This window comes from Solanum verrucosum, unplaced genomic scaffold (genome assembly GCF_900185275.1).
Source record: "Solanum verrucosum unplaced genomic scaffold, falcon-dt-bn FXZP01000033.1, whole genome shotgun sequence".
Taxonomy (NCBI): domain Eukaryota; kingdom Viridiplantae; phylum Streptophyta; class Magnoliopsida; order Solanales; family Solanaceae; genus Solanum; species Solanum verrucosum.
The window spans coordinates 219,966-243,252 of NW_026020752.1; the positions used below are offsets into that span (position 1 = coordinate 219,966).

The following is a 23,287-nucleotide window of genomic DNA, read 5'->3' on the forward strand; positions in this document are numbered from 1 at the left end:
AAATGCTCATCAGTTAGTCTATTTATCCCCGCTCAACGATGTAGTTAGACAGCTAACTAGGGTAGGCGACGAGAGGCGTATAACCCGGATCATATCATCAACCCTATAAATCAGTAACTTGACAACTGAAGTTAGTTCTAAGACAATAATATGATACATGATATTCATTATATGTTGCAGCCCTGGAATTTCTTTTAACTTGCTTGAAACATTATATCAAAGTTGTTCACAATTAGTTACTCTCATTTAGTGCATAATTATTAGTAGATAAACAATAAATCATCAACTCTTGAAATGGTTACTTTTTATTTTTAGTTGTAGAATTAAGTGAATATAAGTTGATCATAAGTCCCTTGGGAACGATAAATCGTTTCTTAAAGAATCTATACTACGCGCGACCACGTACACTTGCGTGTATATTGGGGAGCAACACTTATACCTCACATCAAACAACTCCTTGGGGAAATAGGACAAATCAAGTCCTAAACTGATAATCCTAAAGTCCAATAGCACTAAATCGTTCTGAACCATTACATCAAAAACACAATATGGAGAAATCAATAACATTTTTTTATTCGGTTTATTGATTTTACCTGAAATATGTACAATCCTATTGTCACTCATATTATCAATTTATCATAACAGAAGAGATTAGAAACAAAGAAACTGTTATTCATTATTCATTCAGCTTTCATATGGTTTGCGGAAAGAAATCAAACTAATAGACTGATGCAAAAATATGATGAAAGTTTTCAATGAACAGCTCCTCACTTATTTTTGTTCACGAAAACATTAATTGTGCAGAGGTCAAACTTACATGTAATTATAAATACTTCGTTCTCGACTGACTCTGTGAATGCATACAATTAAAGTTCTCAGCTGAGACTAAGAAGAGCGCCATCAACAACTTTGTGTGCTTGGGAGTAAAAAAGACTAGGGTTGGTTCATCTTGTCAAGGCGAAGCATTGTAAATTCAAATTTATTTCTTATCGAATCAAAACAGTGGACAAACCGTCTCTCTACTAAGATGATTACTATTAGGTCAAACAATACGGATAACACAAATCAAATTGTTCTACATTCAGAAAGAACAAATGTGATAACTTTGAGAAGACTATTTCAAAAACATGATTATCTATAACTATAAAATTATCATTAATCTATAGATATGATGTTTTTTTCAAATATATTAACAAAGAAGAGTGAATGAAAAAAGTTGACAGGAGATGAAAAAAAGAGTTTATTTTATTCATCCATAAAAATTATTAGATTCGGTGTTAACAAAAGGGACTTTTTAAAAAATAAAATAAAAAAGAAGTCTAATGCACATGAAATCAATACTCATTGTTATCTAATCCTAATAGATATTTTACACACAACATATCTTTCAAAGAAAAATTTAAAAAAAAAACATAGCAACCAAAAGATAAAGGAAAGTTGAAAGAAAATTATAGTTCACTACATTTTGCTTTTTTCTCTCTCTATTTTAAACTTCTAAGATCTTTTGGCTGAAACAAAAGGGTTAGAAGAGAACATTCAATAAAAGATTATGCTAAAAATAGCCAAAAAAGAATCGTATAAAAGTAACAAATGCTATTTATTCAGTAAAAAGATTCAAATATCTTCCCTCTATAGGCATAAGAATATCACCAAGAACAACAACAACAAGGAATTCAGTCATCAAATCGAAAATTGTTAAAAGAACGCAAATACATGAAGAAAGAAAAGAAGACCAAGATTAAAAAAAAAAGATTCGAGCAATATTTGAGAGAGAATCATACATGAAATTGTGAGAAGACAGAAGAGAAGAAGAAAAAAACTCAGAGTAGAGATTGTGAAAAGTTTGGAGAAGGAGATCGGGAAAAAGTACTCTAAAATAGCAGATTGCATTTAAAGAATTATACGAGTAGAAAACTAAAACTAAATGTCAAAAGAATTGCCAACATCGCCTGAATAGACTTGTAACTGATAGTTGGACATTATTCTATCTAGCAGTAGTGATTATTCTGAAAGAAAAAATATCAATCAGTAGTGGATCAAATGTATCCTCAAATCTAAATTTTAGGTATCAACTGAAACTTAACTGATAAGAGAAAAGGAGTTTAGAAGAGACTTATGATTATTTTGCAAATGGGGAGAAGCTGAGTAACTGGGTTAAATCTGAAGCGTTGTCATGGAGGAACTACTCGGGCAAGAGAAATGCAAAAGAAAAACGAACACAAGTAGACCATAGTTGTCTAGATGTTTCTATACCTTTAAAGGTGGACAAAATATCTAAATTGTCATTTTATGTTAGCTGTGAAATTACGATGAAGTTAGTAATAGCATTTGTAGAACATATAAGCAAGGAGGATATCATTGACGTTGATAACGAATTTAATAAAAGTTGTTGCATGTTTACATCAAATGCAATTTGTATAGAAAAACAACTAGATTCGAATGAAAATCAACATTTATCGTCATCAACATCGATCACCAAATAGAACAACTTGATGGTTTAGTTTTTTATTTGTAAGAATTCTCAAGGATAATTATGTTAATAAAAGAGCAACTGTAAAGGAAAGTGTAAGAATAAATGAATAAGCTCACACAAGTTTTTGAGTTAGATTTCAGTGTGCAAAGTGTGAAGAAGATGAGCCCTTATTTATATTATATACTAGACCTTTAGCGCCGACAAAATATCAAACTATAGCTATTAAAGGTTTGGAGTGATTTTTAGTGGCGACTAAGGCTAGCTGCAATAGTCATTCGCTAGTAAAATCTATTTTTTTCAACAAAAAAATATGATAATTAATTTTCGGTTGCAACCTAATTTTCTAAAATAAATAACATATACTATCAATATTAAAAACATCCAATATTATTACGAAAATCATCAAAATTACTTTCCGACTCAAATCTCCCACTACATAATGCATTATTGTACATTTTATGCATTTACATATGTCATAAAAATAAAATATATAGTGTCTTCAAACTTCACCTTGATCGATATCATTTGTGATTTTTTTAAAAACAATGAAGAAAAAACACAAAATCATAATTCAACGTTAAAAATCAGTGAAAATCTTTAGTGACGATATTCGGGGCTTTTGTGGTGACTTTTGCTCCCGCTAAAGGTCTAGTTTTTCGAAGTGAATCCTAGTTATTCCAGCTTGGGTTGTGAACTCTTGAGGATATTTGTAGTTTATTAGGATAATGGCGGAAGCATTTTTTATCCCAAAATGTAACCAAAGGTATAAGTCATCTACGCATAGTTCAGCGGCAATTTTGACCTTTTTCCCATTTATATATTGATACTAAGAGTTTTCATGGAAATATTACAAACGGAGTGATAATTAGAGAGCACAACAATGTTCTTATTTGCAAATTTATGTTAAGATAAAATCTCACTTTCTTTTCACTCCCTTACGTAGGAGGATTGCCTTCTTCTAGTTGTTTAGACAATTTCCAAAAACTTATTGTCCCCCAAACCTACTCTAAGTAGGATTTAATTACTATACGCAGGGATAAGGGTCTGAAAAATATTTCAACTTTGGCCGAAAATGTTGTTACGATACCACACTTTATGGAGGACCTATTACCCCTTGAACTATTTAATAGTGTATTTTTTACCCTTAAACTATTTAATAGTGTATTTTTACCCCTGAACTATTTATAATGTATTTTAAAGGTATATATGTGCCTACGTGGACACATTACTATTTATAATTATGCATTATTTTTTATGTCCACATGGGCAAATATATATGTTTAAAATCCGATATTAAATAGTCTGGAGGGGTAATAGGTCCTCATAAAGTTTGGTATCGTAACAACAATTTCGGCCAAAGTAGGGGTATTTTTTTCAGACCCTTATCCCTATTTTCTAAATATTCCATATTAAAAAGTTACCAAAAGTTGTTTTTCCATAACATCTCACTTAGATAATTTCCAAAAATATAACTTTGTTTTCCAAACCTGTTCTAACTTCTAAGTAGGATTAAATTAATTACTACACGTTATTTTCTAAATTTTCCATATTAAAAAGTTACCAAAATTTGTTTTTCCATAACCTATTCTACATAGAATTGCAACGTAATGTATGTGTATATATATATTAGTTATAACCCTACTTCCATTACGTAATTTTTACTTCCTAAAGTTTTTCAATCAACACAACAATGGCTGCATGTATTTCATCATTAGGTCATGATCAATATTCTTCCAAAATCAAATTCAATAACTTTTCAACTTGTCACGCTATAAGATATATTTCGACTTCTCTTCTCATGCAATTAATTATGATAATTCGGAAAATCATAGTAACAAGAAACTCAAATTTAGTCATGATGATGAATTTAGTAGTAACAAATTACCATGCCTAGAAATGGTGATTGGATCTTTATACTTACCTAAAGACAATCAAAACAAGCCTTTAGGTGAAGATGCACACTTCATGCATGAATTATACCAAACTATTGGTGTTGCTGATGGTGTTGGTGGCTGGGCACTACAAGGGATTGACGCTGGAATATACGCGAGAGAGCTTATGAAGAACTCATCTATCGCTACATATGATGAAGCAATGAAAGGTCATGTGAACCCTAAAAGGGTTCTTGAAGAAGCATACAAAAACACAAATTCAAAAGGATCGTCTACAGCTTGTATTATAACTCTTAACTCGGTGAAAAATACTATAGTTGCTGCTAATGTTGGTGATAGTGGATTTTTATTAATCAATAAAGGAAAAATTATATACAAGTCATCAATACAACAACGAGGATTTGGATGTCCGTATCAATTGGAAAACTGCAATTCAGATAATCCTAGTGTTGCTCAGAAGATGGAATTAAACGTTGAGATAGATGATATTTTGATGGTCGGGACGGATGGGATGCTTGATAATATATTTGAAAGTGAGATAGAGGAAATTGTTGAAAGAGCAATAGACCAGAAGTTGAAGGCAGAGGAGTTGGCTAGTCAAATTGAGAACATTGCTTTGTATAATTCATTTGATAGATTTGCAGATACACCATATGGTAGAGCATCTGAGGGACGACATAAAGGAGGAAAAATTGATGATATTAATTACTGTTATTGTTGCTTATATACAATAATAATTAAATTTAGATGTAGTAATAAAAAAATAGAATGTTTTTGTTACGTTGCATATGAAGCACAAAATGTAATATGCAAACTTTATTATATAATGCAAATGTTATATTAAACACAAATTATCTTGATGTTTGAATCAATTTATGCACATTTCAATTCAACTAAGTATGTACATTGAGGCAGAAGAATATTCACCCAAACCCTTTCAATAAAAAAAATTACACTATAAGTGAACTTGTGTATCCACCACTTACATGTTTCTCCAATCAAATATTTTGTTGCATAGATATTGAAAGTGCACTAAAAAAATGTACTTGTAAAGCACACTCATCACTATTCTTTAAGTACTGATCATTTATTCTATGCTACATAATCCAAAATTAATACATTATCAAGTAACTAACATTACTACAAAAGCAAATTTTGTTTACAATCTCAATCAAAATTCAAGAAATATTGGAGCAAATAATAAAAGAGTATGTAGTTGTACTCCACAAGATGTGTGAGCTTAACTTTTGTAGTAGTAGAACTCTCCAAACAGACGTTGAACAACCACTTCCATCTCCCCTTGCTTAAGTTCAAGCTCATCATAGAAGACCTTATTTTCTTCATCATTTTCAAAGTGATTGGAAAATTCCATGTACAAATAATAGTCTCATTAGTATTATAAATTAATAATAGTCTTAATCTACGTGGAGATTATTTATTGGTTTTGTAGTTTTGAGGACTCACTTATTAATAGTGATGATATATATATATATTGCTTCGTCTCAACTACCCCTTACCTTGAAATAGAAATTCATCAAATGAAGGGTGTTTAGATGTTGCCTCCTCTATCACAATTTATGTGACTTACTTCCTTTTTAATCAGACCCAACAAGAATGACACATTTCTATATTAAGTAACAATTTAATTATAAAATGTCTATTTTACCCTTAATAAAGTAATTTACAGCCACACAAATTTCAGACCACAAGTTTTAAAAGTCTACTTTTCTTTATTAATCTTCATACCGAGTCAAACTACCTCACATAAAAATGGAACAAAGGGAGTACTAATTTTTCATATGTAGTGTGCAAAACTTGAGTTGAATACAATATAAATTAGAATCATATTTTGTGTGCATCGTATCAATCCTTTGAGTGGAATGGACATTATTCCAACTATTACTCTCCTTCCCCGAGCCCCTATAAATTTGATAGCATACTTGTGCATTCACCGATTGAAGTTACAGCTCCCCTGCGCTTATATCTACTATACTATGAGCAATGCCTTTTCGCTTGATGTTTATCGCTTGATTGGAAGCAAGCCCAGTCTTGCATTTAATTGCCACAAAAGCTACATGCGTCTATCCTATAACCCCACATATCATCTATTTTCTGAGCACTGACCCATATTTGGAAAACAAAATTGGTGAAATGTGTCTTCTCCTTTTGACAGGCTCAGGCTCAGGCTCAGGCTCCATCTGAGAATGTGATCACATTCTCCACGCATAATAACCCAACAAACAAAACAAAAAACCTTTAATCCATCCACTAGCTGAGGCAACATGTGACTGCTCTACAGCTATGACAAAGGTATCCAAATTCAGAAAATGGTACAACCTTTTACTAATTCTTGTAAGCATTAGATACCAACACCTTAGGTTAATTTACCGTCCATTGATAGTTAAATACTACAAAAAAAATCGTCAGCTTGCCAAGGACACTGAGGAAAAAAAAAGGATGAATATTGTCATGCTGGCAACAAGAATTTTAATTTGACCTTGCTGGAAATGATTTACGTCCTGAGATCCTCCGACATGGCAGAAGGAATACAATGTGTAGTAAGGATGTCTGATGTTGCAGATTTTGCTGTCTTTGTCTGAAGGACTACCATCTGCATAAAACAAACAAGGATTAATATAGCATGTTGCCACACATCTCTCAAAAAACCCAGACCAACAGAGTTCATGCCTGCTGATATTCCAAATCAAACTTCAAAAACTCATCATTGCACTTCTCTACCATGCTGGCCAAGCTCTTCAAATTTTTTACACGCTCACCGTTAAAAGCAAGAACCTACAACATAATCGGAAAGACACAGGAAGATGGTATCAATGGAAGAATGTTTGACAGCCCAATAAAGAAACAATGATATCAAGATTTAGAGATGCATCTGCCACCAACCTGAGTATTGACTATCTCCTCATATCCAATGTTAATGTCAGCAACAAGAACCTTAAAACATTTCATAAAGCAAAAAACAGAATATCAGATACTACTTCAATACAACAATCCCGCAGCTTCTCAAGGATGTTTTTTTAAGTGAGGCATAACCTGGGAAACCACGACAATCTGTTCATCAGGTGATTGTCGAAACTCATGCAAGAGTTTGTCCAACAGCTTTACAGGAGCTTCATACTCATAATCCTTTCCATACTGGTTATGCACATGGGAGGAGTTAGACAATAGAACTATCGCAATAAATGACGAGGCAGGCATCGTATGCATACATGAATCACTATTAAGCACAATATTGAAAAGAGTGCCGCAATTGGCCATGTAGAGCATGTTGTTTTCTATATAAAGGTAGAATCTACGCATTCTCTAAAACACTAACTCAGAAACTGACAGCAATAATATGATAAGAACCCTCTTTGCATAGTGAATAAGATAATAGAATAATAGTGTAAAAATACAACTCTTTATGTTTTCTCCTCAGCTAACTCATGCACATAGGTGGTTCTTATATACTCTACGCCTACCTATTGTACATCCTAATCATAAACTATATCAAACTAATCTATTACAGTTCTATAAACATTAAGAATTGTACATCCTAATCATAAAGTATGTTACTCTCAATCACATAGGAATTAGGGGATTTCTGGAAAATGTCTTCAACTCATGAGCTATAAGAAGATTTTCTTTTAAATAATAGTGGTGTCTGGACCAACTTGTGTGCAGCTATGCACCTTGACAAGAACCCACCTTGTATCTTCATCTTCCCATCCTTCCATCAGCATAAGGCCATGTAATTTATTTATTTTTTGTTAAAGATAATGTTGTATTCATTAGCATTAAGGATATGCTGGAGACCTCCAAAAATTGGTTTCCAACAAGAGAAAACAAAAAGGCTAATAGATTACAAAGTGCCTATAAAATTCAAAATTTGTGCAGCTTCTTCTATCCCTTCCTCTTTACACCAAAAATAAAAAGTAGTCAAGCCAGTGTTCTTAAAAGCGAGCGCCTTTCGCCTTTGGCAACGAGGCGAGGCCTCTCCGCCTATTTCTAGCGAGGTGTGGCGAATTCAAAAAGGCGTGCCATGGCGATCAAAAGGCGACTGGCGACGTGACGTGGTGATGCAATAGGCATCGCCTTTTCTTTTTTTTTTAAAGTCAGATTTAATAATTAAAAGCCAAAATTAGGGTTTTTTTGGGTATTTTTGCGAACTCACCTCAGATTAGGCGTCGCGACTGCTTCTCCTCAGATTTCGCAAGTCGCGACCCCTAGAAACCTACGTGACCTTCGCGAATCGCGATGCTGCTGCTCAGGTACGACTTACGCGACTGCTGTTCAGGTACGACCCCTGGAGACTTACGCGAATCTCTTCTTCTCTTCTAGTTCTTCCCTTCTTTTCTTCTTCTTCTGTGTTTTTCAGCAGTACGACTATGCTGCTCTGTTTTTCAGACCTCTATTTTTAGTGGTAGACTGGTGGTGAAGTGTGAACTGAGTGCTTTGTTCTTCTGCTATGCTGAAGTGCTCTGCTGCTCACTGCCTATATTTTATTTATTTTTAAATAATTTATTTCTTCTATAATTATTTCTTCCCTACTTAATTTAGTTTTATACTAATTAATAGAGTATTTTTAATTATTGGTTCATTCAAGTTCTAGACTTCTAATATCTACTATTAGTTTTTGAATTGAAATGTTTGCTAATATATGTTATTACTATTAAGATTTTGGATATTTATATATGCAATTAAAATTTTTAATTTTTGGTATTAATTGGCGCCTCAATTCAAAAAGGCGAGCGCCACGCCTGCTCGCCTCGCCGCGTGGCGAGGCAGGCCCTTGTCGCCTCTCGCCGTCCAAAACACTGAGTCAAGCAGTTCCATTTGACTTTCTCTATTGAATTAGCTTTGTTATCATAGCATCTGCTATTTCTTTCTTTCCAAATACACCACCAGATGCATGATGGTATTATACTCCACCACTTTTTCTTAGATTTTTGCCCCCCTCTGCTGATCCAGCAACTAAGTAGATCTGCTGTATGCTCAGGCATAATCCATTATGTATGTGTTAGTCCCAAAAAAAGGTTCCACAATTGTGTTGTCACTTTGCAATGGAGGAACAAATGGTTGTTGGTTTCCTCAGTCTCATTACAGAGAGAGCACCAAGAGGCAATATAGAAACCCCTCCTTTTCAACTTCTCATGAGTGGAGCATGCTCTTCTGGCAACCAACCAGGAGAAACACTTTACCTTGGTTGGCACCTTGTTCCTCCAAATCTGCTTCCAGGGGCCAAGCTTACCACCTGGATGCTCCTTCACCTCCTTAATATATAGCTTGCTAACAGAAAGGCTTCCATCTCTAGAGTGTTTCCATATGATAGAATCTTTTTCTGCTGATAACCCATTGAAACCATTGAGAACATGTAATAGCTCAGCCACTCTCCCAATCTGCCAGTCATTTAAATGCCTTCTAAACACAATATTCCATCCATGAATAGACCATACCTCAGCCACTGTTTCTTCCGGATTGGTACACAAGGAGAACAGGTCAGGAAATAAGACCATCAGTGCACCAAATTAAGTGGATAGGAAGAAATCACCCAAATATACTTTGCCTCTGCTAAGATTTGGACCCTAGTGTCCCAGGATGAGCTAGGAAATTTTTATGATAGATAGAAGGTGACCTTGTTGCTTGTAAATAAAGTTTTATAATACCACCAAGAATACTCATGATGCCATCAAGCCAATTCTAGAAGGTATGATAAACCTCACTATACAGGCATTATTCCCCTAGAAGTGGCAATAAGCCACATAAACTCCGACATATACAAGCAAAGAATCTTCAAGGAAACTCAGTTTTATCACAAACACTGATCATGACAATTAAATAGAGAAGAATAAGAAACTGAAACGAGGAATCAAAAGAGAAGGGCAGTGGTATAGAGATTATGACACATCAATATGGCAAAGCAATTTGTGTACCTCTGAACGAAGATATGGAACAGATACAGTTGTAAAAACAAATCCAGCTATAATATAATATGACGGAGGTCTCCCCTTGTTGTGAGCTGGAATAAGCCTCATCTGAGTTGCAAGTTTGATGATGAAATTTAATATCTCAGAATTACGACGAAGAACTTTAACAGCAGCGCTGTCACCCGAATATTTTTGGGATACAAGATAACTAAAACCTATACGCTCTCCATGCCGGAATGGAACTGAAAATAATCAAAGGAGATTAATCATATGAACTGTCAATTGAAAATAAAATTAACTTGAATAGGAGTGACAACAGATAAAGCTAATAAAAAAAGAGTATTAATTAATCAATAAATGTAATTATCATGCAACTCCAACAGACAATATGTTCTTCTAAATGGGTTGAACCATTAGTAACCATAACAAAGATGGCAATTCTACTTGCAAATATCAGGTAAGATACACCTTCCGAAAACAAATGTGTGGAATGGAAACACACTCCAAGAAGTACAAATACAAACCAGCTGACAAAGTTCTCCTCTAAATACCTCATCCAATATGAAGATCTCTTTAATACTGCCATCAGGCTTAGTCAGGTCATCAACATGAATGTTTTTACCACTTAGAAGAAATGATAACACAAGAATAACATCAGAAAAAAAAAAAGAATTATGAGTTAGTTAATAGTAAATCCAACAACTGCTAATCAAACTTATTGCATTAGTTGCAGAACTTAGGTTGGAAAAGTACAAGGAGATCATTTTTTTAGTCAATAAGGTAAAAATTACAACAGCATATATGCATTTCAATATTAGAGCTTAATGGGTAAGCTACTGAGAAGAAGGGTGGTGGGATAAGTTCAGTATAAAGTGCAAAAGAAAGAAAGCACAGTTGACATTTCAACCTGTTCCATCATTGGCAATATCAACCCCATCGAAGCTTAGGATTACATCAGATGGCATCAACATCATAGACTCTGGGGCAGTAGGGTCGATTCTTCTTATACGGACACCTTTCTGGTCAAGTTTCATTCCCATTGATAAACGCAGATCTGGATTTTCCATCTTCTGCCACTCAACCCCAAGAATGGGAAACCCTGGACAAAATGAAAATAATGATAATATGCAGACACTAATTGTATATAGTAGCTTGTCCATTTTTGCAAAAAAAGTAGTCATAAGTTCAAGCTCTACATCATGAGAAAATAAGACCTGATTCTCATGCATCAAGCACAAAGGTGTTCTTTTGTATCACATTAAAAGAGCGCCAGTGGTAGTAACCTATGACACACATTCTATCCATCTTTCTTATTTTAAATAATTGTTTCTTATAGTTGGACATGCATGACTTAGCCATGGCCTTTTGATGACACCAACAAGATTATTTAGTTATTCATTTTGAAAGTATCAAAGCCTTTTGACTTCTCTTTTATTTTTAATTAAGGTAGCATCATAACCTTGTTGAATATGCAGATCAGCAGATCATCCTCATTAATTGCATACTCAGGAAACATCAAGTTCAACTTCAGAACAACTTCTGTCCCCACATAAATATAACTTCTTAAATTTATCTCCAGTACAAGATTTGTAAAAATCTCCTGTACAAGAAGATCAACAATTCAGGATTTTTTAGAAGTCTACAGTAGAATTTGATCATAAAATAAAACTGTAAACTTTGGGTTATACAAAGAATCCCTATTGAATTCTAAGTCCGTGTTGAAGAGTTCCACATCAGATGAAAAAGGGATGGGTGATTTCCTTATATGGACTTGGCAACCTCCTCTCAAGAGCTAGCTTTTAGGGTTGAGTTAGGCCCAAGATCCATTTATTTACCATGGCATCAAAGCAGGACTTTTTCCAATTATTTTGTACCGATGTTGGGCGATGTGTCGGAGATTTTGGACTCATTTTAGGCTTCTAGTTCATCAAATCATGTCCACAGTGCTTATTTATGTCCATTTCTGATGGGAATTATTTGAATTTCAGCTGTGAGAGCTCAAGGATAAAACGAGGACAAATGAAAGCGAAAAGAAGTCAAAAGCTTGGAAAAGTAAAGAAAATGGCGAAGCTGAAGTTCGCCAAAGTCATTAGGCGAGTCGCTAACTGGGCTTAATCTCGCCAAAAAGTTTAGAAAGTTCTGCTCAAAAGTTCAAGTTAACTCGGCGAGAGGAAGAAGTAAATGGCGAGTCGCCGATCTGGTCGGCCAACTCAAGTCATCTCACCAAAAAGATCAGAGAACTCTACACATTTAGTCAAGCCAACTCGGTGAGATATAGGATCAAACAGTGACTCGCCGACTAGGTTGGCAGGCTCCAACGGGCTCGCCAGAACAGGATCAAAACCTGAAGGCCTGGAGAAAGCTAAAAAGCAATTGGGCGATGAAATGAAGCACTCCACAACTTGCCGAGTTGTTCAGCAAGCCCGACTAAATTCGTCGAAATGATTTCGAAGTGATATTTTAGCCAACTTTTAGGGAAGTATAAATTGATTTTGAAGAGAGAGAAATACATCTTTTATCATTCTGAATATTCTCATGTACTCGGAATCTTCAAAAGCTTTTGGACATTTTGCTAACTAGTAATTGGGAAATTGGGGTTTTAATTTGGGTTGATTCAAATCGAGGATTGAAGCACTTCTAGCTTTGATGTTGAACAATTATTTTGGTAAAACTCTTTTAATGTCTAGAATGTGCGGCTATTGCTAAAACCCCATAGTCCTAGGTGTGTGCTATGTAATTGGATGCCTAATTAGTTTGTTGGTTGTTATTACTGCTTAATTAAATGCTGTTTTGAAATGGGTTCAGCTATTTCTCCATATTTTCGTTCATGATGTGAGGTGGCAAACTCATGTCTACCTTAGATCTTTAAACTTACTTGTGAAAGGTGTTTAGGGTGGAAGAACTAGTTGATAATTGTTTGAATAAGTTCATATGCTAGCCTTGCTTGATAAAGAGGGTTGAATTAAGATGTTGGATTAGTTTTGAATGTGATACATGTCGGGGTTTTGATAAAATCTTGCATGACATACGATAGTTGATTGGTAAATATCTATCCTGCATATATACAGGGGAGGATATTCTATGGTGGACGGGAAACAATAGAGGAGTATACAAAGTTAGCTATAGATCAGACAAACCAACAAATTACAAATTGGCCATGGAAACAAATATGGAAAAGCAAAATACCCCACAAAGTGTCTTGCTTTGTATGCTTGTTGGCCAAGGAAGCAGCTCTTACTCAAGACAATGTCATGAAAAGAGGGATAACCTTATGCTCTAGATGCTTTCTTTGTGGGGAGACTTTAGAGATTGTGAATCTTCTGTTTCTGCACTGCAAGTACACTCAACAATTATGGAGAATTATTTTGAGTCTCAAAGGCATCTCCTAGACTATGCCTAGGAAAGTTTTTGAGGCTTTAAAGAGCTGGGAGGAAGCAGGAGTACTTGCAAAAGACAGAGGCAAATGGAGACTTATCCCTTCTGCAATATGGTGGGCAATATGGAAAGAGAGGAACTCTAAGTGTTTTGAGAGCATAGAAAACAGTGTGCATAAAGTGAAGCTCAACTGCATTTTGCTATTATGTTTTTGGTGTAATCAGTTATACTCAAATGATAATCTCTATAATTGATGTTTTAGACTCAATTTAGCCATAGAGCAGTAAGAATTGGGGCCATTTGTATATAAGGTTTCAAGACAACCCACCCATGTACTATTTTGTGATATAATACAAAGTTACCAAGTTCAAAAAAAAAATATCTATTGTGCATATTAATCTAACCTCCCCATCGATAAGCAACTGTTTTGAGCAATACAATTACCCACAATACGAAATTGGTGTTCAATTATGCACACTCCTAAGATTCCCTTCTTACTTGTTGAATCTCCTTGTTTTACGCTTGTGTTAACATCTTGTTGAACATCTCCTTGTTGATAATCTAAAATCTCTCAAACTTACGTTATGTCTAAATCAATTAATCAAACTTACAAAAGTTAAGTACATGAGTTCACTTTGTGAATTAAATTCCTACTTAACATTCTTTGTGGGATTCGACCCAACTCCTCGTTGGGTTTTATACTGCTAACGACTGCCTACACGTTGAATTATAAGATGTGTAGTTGAGCGTTCCATATTACTTGCACGCATACTAGGTGTTTAGCCTCGGCTGTGCGGTGGGGTGTTAAGAGTCCCACATCGGATGACTTGGGACATGCTCCCCTCATGAGCTAGCTTTTGGCGTTTAGTTAGGCCCTAAGCAATCTTAAAATTAGTGTAGCTGAAACACCCAGACACATATGCACCTTATTGAGTATGAAATTACTCGAAAATGCAAGGCGTGCAAACTAGTAAACAACCAAAACTTGAAGCTCCTAATATTTCTTCCGCCCCACCTTCAGATTTTTTTTTTCTTTTCTAATCCAAAATAAAATTTGATTGGACACTTCTGTAGTTCTGTTACCCGTCGGCAAAAGTTTACATTTGTGTGCCTAAAATTTCTACACTGATGCCTGAGGAACTTCAGCATACATAAGATAGTAAAACGATAATTCTAGAAAAGAGAAAGAAGTCTAGGAACTAAGCTCATCACAAATGTATCCATGATCATCTGCTGCAAATGCTAGTATTCCACAAAAATATCAGCTATTTATCAGTGTCTTAGAAAGATAAAAATGGCAAAAGACCTTTCAGAAGATCAAATGAACACCCTACTGTGTTACTTTAACAGTAATCAACCCAAAGAAGAGGATATTTGCCAATACAATATTGTCAGTCATTTTACAGACACCATTTTAACAGCCATGGGATAAACTTCAAAGAACTAACACGAAAATTATACTTTATTTGAGCTACATTAGTTGCACAATACAGGAGTATTTATTACAAGATATACTCCAAAAAAAGGAAAGTTTCATCTACTGACCTTCAATTGATAACCGCATTAAATGTCAGAAGATTAAAACAAAACTTAAAAGAACTTATAGAATTTTGATCTCTTAACAAACAAAGAAAGTCAACTGAATAAATTCAGTTAGGTCATAGCCTAGTCGGTGTACATAAGACAAATCTGTAAGTAACAGTGTTGACGGTATTTGAGATTCGAGATAAATCAGATAGGGAGATGTAAAGGTTCAAATACCTCATGGAATTCCTTTACAAGCAGAACTCACACCATCAGACCTAGATGCTTGGAAAATGAAAGGAGGGGAAAGTAGATTATTTTCAGTGAAATCCTTCACCAAATATTTGGAAAAAGTACATTTTTTCATAAAACTGGCAGCAATTATGCCATTCATACAGCTGATATTTTGAGGAAAAGAAAAGAAAACATATGTAAGCTTGTGTTCCAAGTGCAAACACTTGAATGTAAACACGGACCACTTGTTTCCACACTGCCAAGTTGCTAGTTGGTTATGGTGAATGGTATTTAATTTATCTGGAGTAATGTGGCCAATGTCTGATTGGCTTCTATAATCAAGCATGTGAAAAAGTTGTATAGCATGGGATATAGCCCCTTTGCCTATCGTGGTTCTTGGGAGGGAAAGGAACACGTAAGTTTTTGTGGAATGTACAAAATGGTTTTGTATGGATCAGAGCATGTCTTTTCTTTCTAGTTAATTTTCAGTGGATCCACAAGGTTCCTATTACTATAGATCATTTGTGATTTGTAAAGAACTATATCTTTCGGACTTTCGATAGGTTCTCTACTCTTTTTTCTTCGAATAAAGTAATGGATACATTGATATAATTGAGAAAACTCCAGTATAAAAGTTGAATACAAAAGGTGGTAGACATACATCAAAACATGTTCGTACTCTACTTTTGTTACAATTCTATCCATTATCTTTATGTCTTGTTCTTAGAGTTAGGGTTTCGTTTTTCATATTTCAATATTATATCATTAATTGTCTCTGCCTCCTATCCACACAAAAAGCTTATTGAACATAGTTGATGCCCCTCGTCTGAGGTTCTCCCGAGTCAACATGGCTTCTCTAGCTACTAACCAAGTGAAATAAGCCACCTTATATGGAACTTTGACTTTCCATATGTGTTTCCATGGCCAAAAGGCTAATTGTGATCCCAATTGGCCCCCAGCTTTGCTCCAAACGTTCAATTAGTTTTGTCGTCCTTGATATCTCTCTCATAGGCCCCCTGCTTTGCTCCAAACAATCATATAGTTTTGTCATCCTTGATATCTCTCTTATATGATCTCCTCAGAGTTAGGTTCCACACCTGAGGGGACCAGACCTCATTCAATGTGGCTGTCTGATGTAAGCTTAGATCAAACAAGTTTGCGATAGAAACTTCATGCTACCTTCACCCACCCATATGTCCTCCCAAAACAATGTTTTCCCGACATCCTTGATACTAATCCTCAATCAGCCTTCAAGATTTATCCATAAATTCCTGATGTTTCTCCATAGGCTAATTCCATAAGGAGGTGTCACCTTTTTGGTTATCAAAAATTCTTCTTTTCCATACTTCATTTTTACTACTGTGCCCCATAAAGTATGTCATTTTAGGGTAAATCTCCATAGTTACCTCATTAAAAGGCAATTACTCCGCTTCTTCAAGTTACTGATTCTCATGCCCCCCTTCTATCTTACTGATGGGCAGCATTTTCCATTTAACCAAATGAGATCCCCTCTTCTCTTTATTGCCCTGTCACAAGAAAGTCCTCCTCCACACTTGTATAGAAAATAATGACATCGTGTAAGTGGGGAGTGCATCCAGAACAAAGTTGATTAAAGAACTAGTATGTCTTAAAGAAAGATACTAAAATTTCCATCTTGGTAGTCTTTTTTTACATCTCTCTTGGTCCCAGACTATGTCTTTGGATTTGCTCTTTGACCTAAGGGGCATTCCAAGATACATAGTTGGAGTGCTTCCCATTTCTCCACCCAATATTTCAACATCTGTTGCATTCTGTCCACAGTAATCACATGAAAGTTCTTCCTATAGTTTATGTGTAATCCTGAGATAGCTTTAAATAAGATCAAAATGATCCTTAGATATCTCAGTTGACTATCTTCAGCATCACAAAAAATTATAGTGTTATCAACATACTGCAGATGAGTAACTCCACCCTCTCTTCATGATTTTGTGCCACATTGAAGCCACATATCCCTCCATTTCTATGAACTGTCCTTAATATGTTGTTTAAACTTCCATTTTCATTATAAGTGTCGTTAAGACCTTCCATTGTAATAATGAAGAGAAAAGGTGATAGGGGATCACCTTGTCTTTGTCCTCTTTGAGATACAAAGAACACTTCAGGAGCCCCATTAATCACGATTGTAAATTTTACAGTGGTTACGCACAATTTCACCCAACTAACCCATTTCCTTCCAAACTTCATTTGCTGCAAAATTCTGACAAGAAAAACCCAATTCACATGGTCATATGCTTTTCCAATATTCAACTTGCACATTATGCCTGGGTTTTCCTGTTTCAATCTAAGGTCTAGGCATTCATTGGCAATGAAAATTGCATATGTTATTTGTCTACCTTTTAAGAATGTCATTTCTTGAGTGTCCATCAGTTTATGCGTCACCTTCTCGAGTCTTTCTCTGAAAAATTTTGAAATCAACTTATAGGAACTCCCAATAAGGTTGATAGATCTGAAGTTTCCTAATTCTTTCTTTAGGTGTTAATACCACATAAGTAGCATGAAGCTATTTTCAAACATCTTCATTGAAAGAAGGTTTGAAATTGCAGCCATCACGTCTGCCATGATCACCTCTAGCATTGAATGAAAAATCTCATTGTGTAACCATTTGGGCCAGAAGCTTTGTCCACAGCTCAAAGTTTTAAACACTCTAGTACTTCCTTCTCTTCAAAATTATTTTGTAATTTACATTTTTCATTTTTAGAAATAATGGGGTAGTTGATCATATTACATGAAGGTTTCTATTCCTCTGCTTCAGAATATAGATTATGATAAAAATGTATGATCTCGCTTTTTAAATCTTTGGTTCTTCAATGAATTCACCTCCCACCACCAGCTTATCAATGTAGTAGTTTCTTTTGTGTGCATTGAATATTCTTTGAAAGAACTTACTGTTCTTATCTTCCTGTTTAAGACAAAGTTCCCTAGATCTTTGTGTCCATGGCTCCATGCTATTCCTCTCTTCTTGCATATTCTTCAATATTCATGACCATACTTGCCTTTTTGGAAATTTCATTAGCAGTAAGTTGTCTTCTTTGTTGTGTGTCATCAAGCTTATTGATCTAATTCATAATGTCATTCTTTCCATTTCCATATCGCCAAAATTGTTTTGGTTCCATTCCTTCAATTTTCTGTTAAGAGCTTTGAGCTTCCCAACAAGCACTCCAATCTCAATACATGATCACCGCTCTTGTACTCTGTCAAAAAAACCTTTGGTCTCAAGTCACCAGTTTTCGAACTTGGAAGTATGATTTGTTATGTTCCTAGGTACCACATTTTTAGAAACACCCGGGAATGGTCAGGACAAACTCTTGTTAGTATCTCCTGTTTAGTGTTTCTGAACTTCCTTTTTTTTAATCAAGCAGAAACAACATCTCATACAGATCCTCTGAAATCAGAAATCTATCAATGATTTATGTTATTTCCTGATTATCCGCTAGTTGCCCCCTTCTCATAATGGTTCCATCAGCCCCATATCATCAATGAATTCAAAATTTCTAACATGGCTCTGGTGCTTCTGTTGCAGTTACTCTTTTCCGATGGATATCTAACTACATTAAAATCTCCAGCCAGAACCCAGGGTCGACTGAACAGTCCACTCACAGACCCAACTTCCTCCCACACTTCTTGCCTTTCCCTATTGCAGTTAGGAGCCTAAACCCCTGTCATAGACCAATTGAACTACTTTCATTGACATGTAAACTTACAAGTCAATGAGTACATTCCAGTTGCCACTATCTCGCCCCCACCCCGTTGTTCCACTTGCATCCAATTGAGCATATCTGACACACATATTCCCCCATAGTTATTAAACCTTTTCTCCAATATTACCTTCCAATTTTGTCTCCTGAAAGCACAATATATCAACCTTCCTGAGGCTACTTATCACCCTTCTGATGTCACACTTGTTAAATCCCCTCACATTCCAGGAAATTACTTTCATTTTCATTGATCCATGATGGTTTCTCCCTTTGCACTATTTCTCAGCCCATTGCTTTAAAATGTATGCCAAACATCAACCCTTTTAATTTTTGCATGCCTTTCTTCTTTGTTGTAGACGTTGCTGCAATCTCTGCCCATGTCTGATTGCTCGTCGTATTGCTTGCCTGTTCTTATCTATTCTCTTGAAGAGAGACATGGCCTCTTTGTCAGCCACCTAAGCAAATCCCAAATTCTTTGCTCAATTTAATTATGTGTTGATGGTCCCAAAGAGTTGTGTCCATATCCCCCTCTATCGCCAGTGTGTTTAGTGGTTCAACTTCCTCCACCGAAAACAATAGAGTGGATATAAACAGGAAGCTTGAAGGAATAACAAAGCATAGACAAAAAGGTGGAAATTAAAGGAGCAACATGCACTTTTTTCTGCTCAAGGAAAAACAACAAGTTTGGTAGATTAATAAGTATTGTTTATGTAGAAATTTGACAACAGATCTTTCATTATTATCCCAGAAGTTACATTAAATGCTAAACGACGGAGCATTGCAATTAAGATTGTTAGATTCATTAAGGGAGATATAAGCCCTTCATTACAACCATCCCTAGGAAGGCAGGCCCAAAAATTCTATATGTTGAAGCGATCAGAACCAGGAAATGGCAGTCGAAAGAGTCAACCAGAGCATTGGTCAGCACAAGTGATAAGAAAATTATTGTGGTCGGAGGGGATGTGTCTGCTGAGAACCATTTTAACAAAGCGATGAACGAAAAAAACCAACACTTTCAGATATAAGAAGGTAGGCTGTATCGAGTTGGAAGAACGCCTTTGGGGTGAACATTTATGAAATGGCAGATAATCCGTTCTTTTTTGAGTTTCCAACAAAATCCATGGCAGAACAAATTCTTAAAGGGAATGGAGTTGGGAAAAAAGCAAAAACCCACCTTGAATAGTGGAATCTAGTCGTTGGTTGTTGCACGAGTAATCAAGAAAGAGAGTAAACATGGGTAAGAATCATGGGTCCTCCTCTTCACCTCTGGACAGAAAAGATTTTTAAGGCAATCGTCGAGTAGTGCAAAGGTTGGATAGAAACAGAGGAACAAATATCTCTCAATAACAATCTAAAATGGGCAAGAACGAAGGTCAAAGGAGATGGAAGATATGTTTCTGAAAAGTAGAGATTGAAGACACGGGTTTAATTTTTATTATAGCCATATGGAGTGAGACATCAACCATGGCTATCGCTGGCGAAGGGAAGAAGATGAACCTCCTGGAGGACCGTCAGGTAATAGAGATACATAAGGAAGCCAATAGCTGTGACAGTTGTGCTAATGAGAGAGAGAGTCACATGGAACAAGAAAAACCTAACATGCAATTCAAATTAATATCTGGAGTTGGAATACTAGAACGTGAGCGGGAGAAGGGAGATATAAAAGCAAGTGTGCCAATTAATGAAGAAGGGGAGAGAAGATAGCAGACCGAAGCCTTTTTCTGGGGCACAATTTCAGTTGCAAAACAACTTGAGACCACACTTGACAGGGTGGGTGTGATTCAATTACGTATGAAATAGAAGCTAACACTAGAGCATCCCAGCAAAACGAAAGGAACTCGGGAATACTAGATGCCCACCAAACAGAGGAAGAAGAATAATTGTTTCAAGACTCTAAAGAGTTAGAGGTGCATGATGAAGCTGATGATTATGCAAACGCCATGACTTTCATCGAGGGGAAGATGCTTCTATTCTTAGCTACGTATATCTTCTGCCTTGATTTCACTTTTCAGCATTGTAGGCTTTTTGAGACAGTTCCCCGAGTATGATTCTAAGTCTACCGCATCCAATTTTACCACCTTCAATTATCATATGATGCACTTACAAATTGGTGCAAATTGAGTTCTGCATAGGACATGGCAAACCCGTCTGAAGTGACCTTTTAGTTTATGCTCTATGTATGCTATTGGACACACCGTCAGAAATGATCACACTTTTAATCTTATTCAATCATATATGAGCGCACATTCAAGTTGACGTTTGAATTTCAACATCATTCATCTTGTAGTTGTAACCAAATATGAATGACTACAATGAAATAAGACAGATGTGACCAATGTAAATAACTAAAACTTTTTTCTTGTTAATAATACATGAATACTACGAGTTCCATTAGACTTACCGGTATATGCACCATTCTTCTCATAGTCTTTAATGAAGTGCGTGATTACAGGTGTTGGGATGACATAACCAATATTCTCCACATCTTCATGTTTAAGGGACTGAAATGCGATACCTACACAATTTCCTTTATCATTAAAAGCAGGCCCACCAGAATTTCCAGAATTTATAGCAGCATCAATCTGTAAACTAAGAACATTTGTCAGATACAAGAGCAATTGGATCATCAAATTGGGAAAGAATATTATAATAATTCATCAGTGAAAATTGAATACCTGGAGCCCCAAAAGTTCGGTAGACCCATGAACATAAGATAATATCTCTATGCGTGAAACAACACCACTTGTCACAGAGATTGTGTCACCCCCAATTGGATAACCTACTACTGTCACAGCATCTTGAAGCGCTGGCAAATCCCCAAATTCCACAGGTGAGACCCCCTCCCAGAACTCATCATCATCCACAGTAAGCAACGCTGCAGCAACACAAAAACCAAATTAACAGTGTACCGAAGACTATTAATGATTCACTACCAGAAGCTTCTACATAAAACCTAGCACAGTATGCAGTATTAATTCACGTAGGTGGCAGTAATACCATTTGAGTGTAATCATTAGGCCCCACCTAAAACAAGCTACACCCTCCGTCTCAATTTACATGACACTTGCTATTCTAGATGTCCCAAAATGTTTTAACATTTTTATACAACTTCCAAAACTACAAAATCATTAAACTATTGCTTGAAATTTTGAACTTTGACAATTGTAATATTTTTTCTACCATCACTAATTTACACCTTAACTCCTCACAGAATCAAACACTACCGTGCAAAAGGACAAAGGGAGAAGAATAAATGATTCAAATTATGGGAGAAGTGTAATTTCCATTACACAATACTTTAAGATTGAAATGAAAGCTCACCAATATCACATTCAGTTCCAATAGCGAGCACAGTGGCTACATATTTGGTATCTGACCCTCTCTTCTTCAACTTAACCTGCGTGTAATGCTCGACAGAGTGTGCATTGGTTAGAACCCTTCTTCCTTTGATAACGAAACCACTACTACTGGAACTATACTGTCGCTTCCGCTGCCAGGGAAGGGAATAATTGGGTTCGGTGTGAACACAAAACACCTTGACTACAGCATCCATCGCCGGCACCACCCTAGCAGCAGCATTTGTAATAGTAGTGTCAGAAGAAATAAGAGCGGCTATCCCATTGGGTTTATCGATTAAGCGTCGTGTTGGGGAGGTGACTTTTAGGGTTTTTCCATTTTTGGGGTTGGAGAGTTTAGAGTTTTCGGGTAGAAGAGGTGTTTTACGCGGCCTCCCACGACGGGGACGGTGGGAAGTGGAAGAAGGAGGTGGATCGATTAGCTCAACGTTGCTAACTGAGAAAACAACGTCGTCAATGTGGGCTGAAGTTGATGTTGGGATGTCTGGTGTTGAAGGGGGATCTGATTTTGGCTTTCTTCCTCGTTTTCGTTTGTTTACACCAGCCATTGATGAATGGTTCGAGGTTTTCTGAAATGGGAGATTTGAAGTAAAGGGAATTTGTGCAGGGAGCTGATTTTATATTGCTGTGGCCTGCGAGAGAGCGGGCAAAGGTTTTGATTAATGAAGCACGGCACCTGTTCTCTGTCCGAAAACAGAAAATAAAATAAAGGGAAAAGGGTCAAAAATACCTCAATTTTAGTTTATTAGTTGATTATACCCTTACCATTAAAGCA

The 23,287-nt window shown here is 35.9% G+C and overlaps 2 protein-coding genes across 2 annotated transcripts; one reads left to right on the forward strand and one right to left on the reverse strand.

The window, feature by feature from the left end:
• Positions 1–4,369: 4,369 nt before the first annotated feature.
• Positions 4,370–6,567, forward strand: LOC125812745 (probable protein phosphatase 2C 55). The gene is made up of 2 exons (XM_049492222.1): positions 4,370–5,021; positions 6,539–6,567. Exons 1-2 carry the CDS (start codon positions 4,370–4,372, stop codon positions 6,565–6,567), a joined length of 681 nt encoding a protein of 226 aa, XP_049348179.1.
• Positions 6,568–6,846: 279 nt separating this feature from the next.
• Positions 6,847–23,080, reverse strand: LOC125812716 (protease Do-like 9). The gene is made up of 9 exons (XM_049492196.1): positions 22,478–23,080; positions 21,832–22,031; positions 21,558–21,738; positions 11,197–11,388; positions 10,296–10,531; positions 7,417–7,518; positions 7,267–7,317; positions 7,054–7,158; positions 6,847–6,976 (listed from the first exon to the last, which is right to left on the reverse strand). Exons 1-9 carry the CDS (start codon positions 23,058–23,060, stop codon positions 6,878–6,880), a joined length of 1,749 nt encoding a protein of 582 aa, XP_049348153.1. The 5' UTR covers positions 23,061–23,080; the 3' UTR covers positions 6,847–6,877.
• Between the last annotated feature and the right edge of the window lie 207 nt (positions 23,081–23,287).

What these genes read in the sequence shown, in the direction of transcription:
- LOC125812745 (XM_049492222.1), top strand. Translation starts at nt 4,370, where the DNA reads ATGGTGATTGGATCTTTATACTTACCTAAAGACAATCAAAACAAGCCT. An exon ending in ATTTGCAGATACACCATATG is followed by an intron (nt 5,022 to 6,538) that starts GTAGAGCATCTG and finishes TCCTTTTGACAG; the next exon opens with GCTCAGGCTCAGGCTCAGGC.
- LOC125812716 (XM_049492196.1), bottom strand. Translation starts at nt 23,060, where the DNA reads ATGGCTGGTGTAAACAAACGAAAACGAGGAAGAAAGCCAAAATCAGAT. An exon ending in CCGAACTTTTGGGGCTCCAG is followed by an intron (nt 21,739 to 21,831) that starts GTATTCAATTTT and finishes CTTAGTTTACAG; the next exon opens with ATTGATGCTGCTATAAATTC. An exon ending in AGGAGATAGTCAATACTCAG is followed by an intron (nt 7,159 to 7,266) that starts GTTGGTGGCAGA and finishes ATTATGTTGTAG; the next exon opens with GTTCTTGCTTTTAACGGTGA.